This window comes from Mustela nigripes, chromosome X (genome assembly GCF_022355385.1).
Source record: "Mustela nigripes isolate SB6536 chromosome X, MUSNIG.SB6536, whole genome shotgun sequence".
Lineage (NCBI taxonomy): Eukaryota > Metazoa > Chordata > Mammalia > Carnivora > Mustelidae > Mustela > Mustela nigripes.
In genome coordinates, this window is record NC_081575.1 from 98823334 (window position 1) to 98831509 (window position 8176).

The 8176-nt window shown below is 47.8% G+C and overlaps 1 protein-coding gene across 1 annotated transcript; it reads left to right on the forward strand.

Annotated features, from left to right (window-relative positions):
* The first annotated feature begins 564 nt into the window (after positions 1-564).
* NR0B1 (nuclear receptor subfamily 0 group B member 1) lies at positions 565-5445 on the forward strand. The gene is made up of 2 exons (XM_059384917.1): positions 565-1761; positions 5099-5445. The coding sequence occupies exons 1-2, from the start codon at positions 582-584 to the stop codon at positions 5341-5343; spliced, it is 1425 nt and encodes a 474-aa protein (XP_059240900.1). The 5' UTR covers positions 565-581; the 3' UTR covers positions 5344-5445.
* The last annotated feature ends 2731 nt before the right edge of the window (positions 5446-8176 follow it).

An 8176-nucleotide genomic window follows, 5' to 3' on the forward strand; every position in this document is an offset into this window, starting at 1 on the left:
GAGTCAGAAGGTCTGGCTGGGGACTGAGATTAGGCATTTCTAGCAAGTTACCACGTAACGCTCATACCGCTGGTCCGTGGTCTGTACTTTTCAAGTTCCACAAAAATCAGACTTCCCTACCCATATGCAAAATATGTCATACAAAGTTTGATCACTTAATGAAAGTATTCAAAGATGGCACAAGTAGATTTTCCCCCTTTCATTAGGCACCCCAATCCCTTCCAATTAGGGAGCAAATTAGATGCCAGGTTTCAATGGAAAGAGTTGGAACAGTGCCTCCAAACACCTGCTACCTGCACTCTGCTCTGTCTTCCAGAGGCAGGAAAGGGTGCAATGAGAGGAAAGAAGAAAGTGTTCGAGAGCTCCCGTGCCTCCGTCCCTCCTCCATTCTCAGCCTTTAAGGACCATCTGTCCCTTTTGAGCGGCTGAGGTCAAGGGCGAACACACCGGAGCACAGCGCCGCGCCCCCCTCCGCGCCCTTGCCCTGGCGGAGACGGCCGACGCGCGTGCGTGCGCGCTTGGTATAAATAGAGCCCAGGCGGCCGCCACCGGACAGAGCTGGGTTCCGGGCACCGAGGGCCATGGCGGGCGAGGACCAGCAGTGGCAGGGCAGCATCCTCTACAACATGCTCATGAGCGCGAAGCAGACGCACGCGGCCCCGGAGGCGCCCGAGGCGCGGCTCGGGGGCGCTTGCTGGGGCTGTTCCTGCGGCTCGGAGCTCCCTGTGGGCAGAGAGGGGCTGCCGGGTGGGCGGGCAGTGACGCTCGTGTACCGCTGCTGCTTTTGCGGCGAAGACCACCCGCGGCAGGGCAGCATCCTCTACAACATGCTCATGAGCGCAAAGCAGACGCACGCGGCCCCGGAGGCGTCCGAGGCGCGGCAGGGGGGCGCGTGCTGGGGCTGCTCCTGCGGCTCGGAGCCGCCTGTGGGCAGAGAGGAGCTGTCTGCGGGGCGGACCGTGGCGCTTATGTACCGCTGCTGCTTCTGCGGTGAAGACCACCCTCGCCAGGGCAGCATCCTCTACAGCTTGCTCACGAGCGCAAAGCAGACGCACGTGGCGCCAGAAGCTCCCGAGGCGCGGCCGGGGGGCGCGTGGTGGAACCGCTCCTACGTCGCCCAGGGCCTGGGGGGCAGAGAGGAGCTGCCGGGCGGGAAGGCAGTGGCGCTCCTGTACCGCTGCTGCTTTTGCGGGGAAGACCACCCGAGCCCGGGCGGCATCTTCCCCCACTTGCCCACGAGCGCAAAGGAGACCCAAGGGGCTCCGGAGACGCAGCCTGCGGCCCCTTGGTGGGACCCGCCGTGTGGCGCGCAGCGGCGGGTGGCCCTCAGCAGTCCACAGGTGGTCTGCGAGGCAGCCGCGGCCGGCCTGCTGAAGACGCTGCGCTTTGTCAAGTACTTACCCTGCTTCCAGGTGCTCCCTCTGGATCAGCAGCTGGTGTTGGTGCGCAACTGCTGGGCGTCGCTGCTCCTGCTCGAGCTGGCCCAGGACCGCCTGAACTTGGAGACGGTGGAGACCTCGGAGACCTCGGAGCCTAGCCAGCTGCAGAAGATCCTCACCACCAGGCGGCGGGAGACCGGGGGCGACGAGCCGCCGCCTCTGCCCCCGCGGCAGCCACCGTTGGTATCACCGCCCGAAGCCGGGCGTCTGCCTTCGGCGGCTGAAGTCCAAGCCATCAAGTGCTTCCTTGCCAAGTGCTGGAGCCTGGACATCAGTACCAAGGAGTACGCCTACCTCAAGGGGACCGTGCTCTTTAATCCGGGTAAGGCCGCGGCCTCGGGCGCAGGCTTTCCTCTGTTCAGAAAAAAAGAAAAAAAAAAAAAAAAAAGCAGTGACTCAGGCACTGAAGAGTTTTCGGTGGTCAGGGGAGTGTCGGGGCACCAGCGAAGAATCCCAAGTAATTCCGCAGAGTTGGGGGAACTCCAGAAAGCACTCCTTGTGGGTGGGCTGCTGCCAGACACTCAGCGGAGAGCATGGGGGATTGTTTGACGAGGTTTATTACTCTCTCTCTACCTCTTTCTGCTACTAAGGAAAAGTTGGTGCCATCCCGGCACCGGGCTGGTCCTTCTCCTCTAGTCCTTTAAATCCAGTAGTACAACTATTTAAAAAAAAAAAAAAAAAGTTTGTGTTCACTGCAAATTCTGCAACATGTCTTTCTGAGACTGAGTTCTGAAATTTACTAAAACTTTTTGTTGGAGGAAATCTGTTCAGGTTGATAAGAAACATTTGTTAAGGAGTCCTAGACCATCCCCCCAACACACACACAGTCACATAGGACACTGGACTTTGCCTTTCAAGGGTCTGCCTCTGAATGGTCATTTTTATGGTCCTAAGCAGCTGGACTATGTCATTCTCCAAGTGTCTGTATCAGGGTAGCAAGGGGGCAGGGAAAAGACACTAGGGACTGCCAGCAGGAGCACTGTCCATTAGAGCTTGCAGAGACGGTAGGGACCTCCTAATCAAGCCCCTCTGCCCTGCACCCTCACTCCACCCCATCTGCAGATTAGGTAGCCTAGTCCCAAATGTCCTCTATTGTAATGGCCAGTGAGTCATGGAGCATGGGTCTCCTTGCCACCACGGGATGTCTGCCGCGACACACTTTCAGGTTGTCTGTTAGGTGCTGGACACTGTGCCACAGAGTCCAACCAGAAAATGAGAGAATATCTCCACGGACCATCCAGCACCTTTTCTTGAGGATCTCCCATTACTAGCATTGTCTTTGACCAGAATCCCTCCAAAAGGGTCACAAGCGGGCACAAAGTTTCCAGGCACCTTAAGCTGGAGTAGTTTTTTAAAATGCTCCCTCCACACCTTTTTTTCTCTAATACCAGAAGTCTCCGGTTATGTCCTGACTGCATTTTTTCAAAGCGTATATAGAGCATTATTTAATAGGATAATATTTCATTCAGAACTCACATTTGAAGACCTAGAGCCCTCAGCTCATTCCTGTGATCATTGTAGGTCACCTTTTGCTTATACCATTGTTTTCCAAATTTGCCTGTGCACAGGAGGTAGGGGGCACTTGTTTAAAGTCTTACCAGGCTCCTCCCTGGAGGTTCTGTTTGGTAGCCATGGTCCAGAGTCTGAAAATCTGCATTTGTCGTAAGTGCCCAAGGTGATTCTTAAGCTCATTTGGAATACAGTGTTTTCTTGCTCCTTCAGCCAGTGTTCTTAAACATCTCCCATGGACCTGTTCTGTTGGAATACAAAAGAAAAGCAGGGGCTCAGCTTCCAGAACTTTACATTCCACTGGTTTGCCTCTTCCCCTCCACTCTGCTTAGCATACTTTGGTCACACACATGCATCTCCCTTATTCTCTCTCTGCTTCTCTGAACCCTCTCACTGTGAATTTAATCAGCTAAGCTGAGTGTGTTTTAAACACAAATGCACCTGCTAGGTGTGTGGCCTTTCTTTGACGCTTATCCTTTTGTATTCCCCGATCTTTATGTGTAAACATTATTTTTATTATTGTGGAGTCCTTCTCTTCACATTATGTCTTTCCTGAATTTACTTTATGGGCCTGCCTTTTGTGGGGGGTGGGGCAGGACAGTGGAAAAAGAGGGTGTGTTATGAAAGCAGAGGAAAGGGATGGGGAGTTCAAAAGATCGCGTTCTAAGGAGCCATGAACTAGACCTAGAGGTCAAATTCCTGGTAGAGATTGATGCAAGCCTCCTCTTCTCCTCATCAATGGAATTCAGACAACAAAACGGGGTCTCAAATCTGGATAATGAGTGTAGGCAGTAGGGGATTGTTCATGTGTGCAGCGGGGTAATCAGAAATGAAATCTGGAGCACAGATATGGCCTATTTCCTTCTCCTTTTATCAGACCTATTTGCCTATGATAGGAATGACTTGCCTGTTACTATTACTATTTTTTTTTTTAATGCAGGCTGGTCCTGCTACTCTGCTGGTCACCATGGTGCTTTTGAAATACTTCACTGCTAAGTGTGTAAACCTGGCAATTCACAGACCTGTACTCCTGGGGATAAAAATACATTACATGTTTATAAAAAAAAATAATAATAAATGAAATACTTCACTGCTAGATTCTGCAAGAAAGGGAAGGAAAGTGATTGTATCATCACTGATGTCCCTTAAACAGCACAGTAAATTGTTAATGACTTCAATACAAGTTAAAGAACTTTACAATAATATTACTGTCATGCAGGATCAAAGGACATTTAAAAGCGGCCTCCTCTTAACACCATCTTTATAAAATTTACAGGTACATTATCTTTCCTACATTGTATTTCATTCAATTTTACCAGGGTTATCACATAATACTGCAAGAAGGTCAGGCATTCCCTGTTTGAAAAGTTACTTTTGAACCATGTTGAAATTGATGATGTTTGCATGTTTACTTTTTAATGCCTGTATGACAGTGCTTTTAAAAACCTCTTTCTTTAGTATTTCTTAAAAGATGCTTTTGCGATATTCATTAAAATCAGTTTTTTTAAAAAAGTCTCTCCCAACACAGAAATCATGGTGCAGTGAGCTAAATGGCCAGTATTATCTCTTAAATTACTATGGCACTCAAGACTAAAATCAGCCTGTCAGTGAATAATTAGAATGAGACTCATGAGTCACTGTGGCTGTGAAGTTTACCCCCAGCAGCTGGGTAATCATGGTATTAGTGGGAAATTCAAGGGAGGATGGTGAAATACTTGTCATCTGGCAACACCTGTAGTCATTCTACAATGGCCTGTTTCCCACAGGTAAAATGTCAAGTGCTCACATCTTGAGATTATCTTAATGTCTTCCTATTTCTACAGTGAACTGGAGCCATAATTCATTAAATGATATTCTACTGTCACAGTGACTAAATGATCATGCATGTGCTGGCCCAGGGCCAGCAGTTTTTACACTTCAGGATACAAACAGTGACTATAACTGGATGATCCTTCATTCTCAGAAGCAGTGCTTCTGAAAACTTAGAACTGGTTTGCCATTTTATCCTTGTCCCGGAAAGCCCTTTGAAGCAGGAAACTTAAACTCTTGTTTAATGTGGGAAGGGGCACAAATGGACATATTTAAATGAGCTAAGAATGCCAAGTGAGCTGTTGACAATAAAAGGACTCTTCTGCCTTTTGCTCCTCCAGGCCTGCCAGGCCTTCAGTGCATGAAGTACATTCAGGGACTCCAGTGGGGAACTCAGCAGATACTCATCGACCACATCAGGATGACGCACAGGAGGCACCAAGCCAGAATCACCGAACTGAACAGTGTCCTCTTCCTGCTGAGATTCATCAATGCCAACGTCATCGCGGAACTGTTCTTCAGGCCCATCATTGGTTCGGTTAGCATGGATGATATGATACTGGAGATGCTTTGTGCGAAGTTATGAAGGCGTGGGGGCCACACGGGTGCAGCTGACCATGTAAGAAAAAGGAACCAGGGGCAGAAGTGTTAAAAAAAAAAAAAAGACAAATAAACTTTCTTATTTTTATATGCATATTTTTGTATTCAATTAAAGAAAAACTTTAGCTGTAGACAATTAGCAAATCCTTTGCTCCATACTGTTTCATGGTGGAGAAACACATGTGTCAGCAGGTAACACATCTCCATACATCTCCAAGGAAAGAGCTGACTACTGCTCTAATGAGTTTAGTGATTCCACTGAACCTGCTAAAGTCACGTTTGTAATATTAAATTATAATGTTACAATGCTGACCACTAACTTGATTGTAAAAAATTTCAGAGCTGAAGCTGGGCTTCAAAAAATATCAAAAGCCCAGCCAACATCAACAGAAATTAAGTTATATTTGTAGGTGGCATCAGGACATTATTATTGCATGCCAGGGTTGGCAAGGGCTGACTCGGCTCTATCTTCACTTCCGCTTCCGTTTCCCTTATGGAAGACTGCCCTTGGAACAACTGGACTTAAGTGGCCGTCTGTGATCACAGAAACACCTGAAAGTGACCTCAGATTTTCAGAAATTCAGTCTGACACTTCATATAATAAAGTTCAACAAGAAACTTGTATAAAAGAGCATTGTACTTGTAGAAGGCTCAGCATGAATGTAAACCCCTAGTGGTATCTCACCATTTAGATACATATGTAACTATCACATTGAAGAAGCATCACATAAAATCATAAAGTGACTTTATTGTTGACTCTTGCTGCCTCAGTACATGTAACCTGTAGAACAAGGTCTTCCTTCTCCCTGGATAGAGCTTTGGGCACCAAATGTTTATTCACTTCTAGGTAATAAATTGCCCATAGTGATTAATACATCTAAGTCCAGGGTAGTAACCCAGTGCAGGAAGTCTTCAACTTATGTGCAGACCCCTTCGGCAGCCTGGTGAGTGCCTGGACATCTCAGAATCAGGCTTTCAGAATAATACAGCAAATAAAATACTCAGGATTACAAGAGACATGAATTATGTCAGAATAGTAGAAATGTCCAATTTTAAAAATAATTTAAAATGTATCCTGTATATGCTTCCTTATCAATACATTAAGTAACAAACTAGTGGCAAGTCTAATATCTACCTTCATCTCAAAACAGTCATCAATATCATTGAAATTTCAAAATAATCTACAATATGAAAAGAAAATACAACATTTCTGTTGGTGACTGTAGTGGGAGATCCCAAGGTCACCACCCCATTCAAATTTGCTAGAAGCTCTCATGGGACACAGCATACAGTTGTGTTCAGGACTGAGACTTATTACAGTGATGTGGTAAGGAAATATAGCCTGATCATAAGGGGGAAGGCACAAGCAGCATCTGGAAGAATGTGCAAGGGGCTGTTTGCTCTCCCCCTCCCGTGAGGGGTCATGCAGAGCACACTCTTCCTCAGCAATGAAAATTCAGCAGCACGTATGTGATATTTCTGCCCGGGGAGGCTCTTTGAGACTCAGAGTGCAGGCTTTTTCTTGGGGGCTACTCACATAGACACCTTTCACCCAGCACGTACCAAAATTCCAAACACACAGAAAGAACGCAAATGCTTGATATAAACCCCACTGTTTGCACATCCAGGCCCAGGGAGTCACTCTTGCAAGTTAGGGAAGGGCAGGAACACTCCACAAAGGCAGGTTCCCAGATGTCAGCCAAGGGTCAGCCTTGCTCAGAGGCCGTGCTAAGGATAGCGGTCTCCCTCTTGCTGTGCTAACTCCTCCGCATAAACCACTCCCTTGGCCCATGGCCACGGTGTCTTTACAGAATTATCAGTAGGACTATGCAACCGGATGAGGCCAACCTACAGTTCACATATGCCTTTGGGGGGTTCTGGACTTAGCCAGCTAAAACGCAGACCATGAACCATAAAGCGCTGTCTTACAAAGCCAGGTGGCTTCCTTCATAACTTCATGTATGAATCTTTTTATTTTTTTTAAATCAGGCCTGAGGGATCAATTCTGGCCCAGCACAGCCTGACAAGTAATATGAAGCTGTCCCCAAGCCTTCTAGGGCTGAGGCAGTGTCCTGATGGTCAGGGCACACATCCAAGAAATATGGTCCCTAAGGGTACATGTGTCCCCGGAAACAAAGAGTTTACAAAGTTTGGGCACCCCATGCAGGCCAGGCATTGGCCATGCAGTACCTGCTAACAACTGCCCCCAGTGTGGCTTCCCTGTGTGGTTCCTCCTGCCTCAGGGTTCTCAGTGGTGCCTTTCAGAGGAAGTGCCTGATGTGGTCAGTTCCGAAGAGTTTTGTCAGCAATGCTAGTCCGCAGCCTGCTGAGTGTGGAGGGCTCGTGGACGCGCTGTGCGGAGTTAGATTCCTGCGGAATCTGAAGGGCTCAGGGAAGCTGGCACTGGCTGCGTGGTTTTCCTTCAGGAGGAGGGAAGAGCTTCTGGGAGCAGTTCTGGAAATCCAAGATCATTAATGCCCACCTCCACCCGTGTGCCTCCCCATGTATAAAGGTTTTGTTGTTGCAACATCAGTGTGCTGCGCTCACTAATCCTAGCTTTACAATTTCTCGTAATCATTTCTCTATTTCTTTTGCCCAAACATTTCATCTGGGAGGGCTGTGTGCAAGAGGGACACAAGCATTTCACAGAATAACATTTTTCATACTACTTAACCAGAAAGACACATCATATTCAGGAAGTGGCCAGGGCAAAGAAATGGTCAGGGTGAAATCCTGATTTTTCCAATATTTTTTAAAAAATGAGTTTACATAACCTCTCCTCTCTCCAGACTTCTTGTCCTGATCATTTTTCCAGTGAG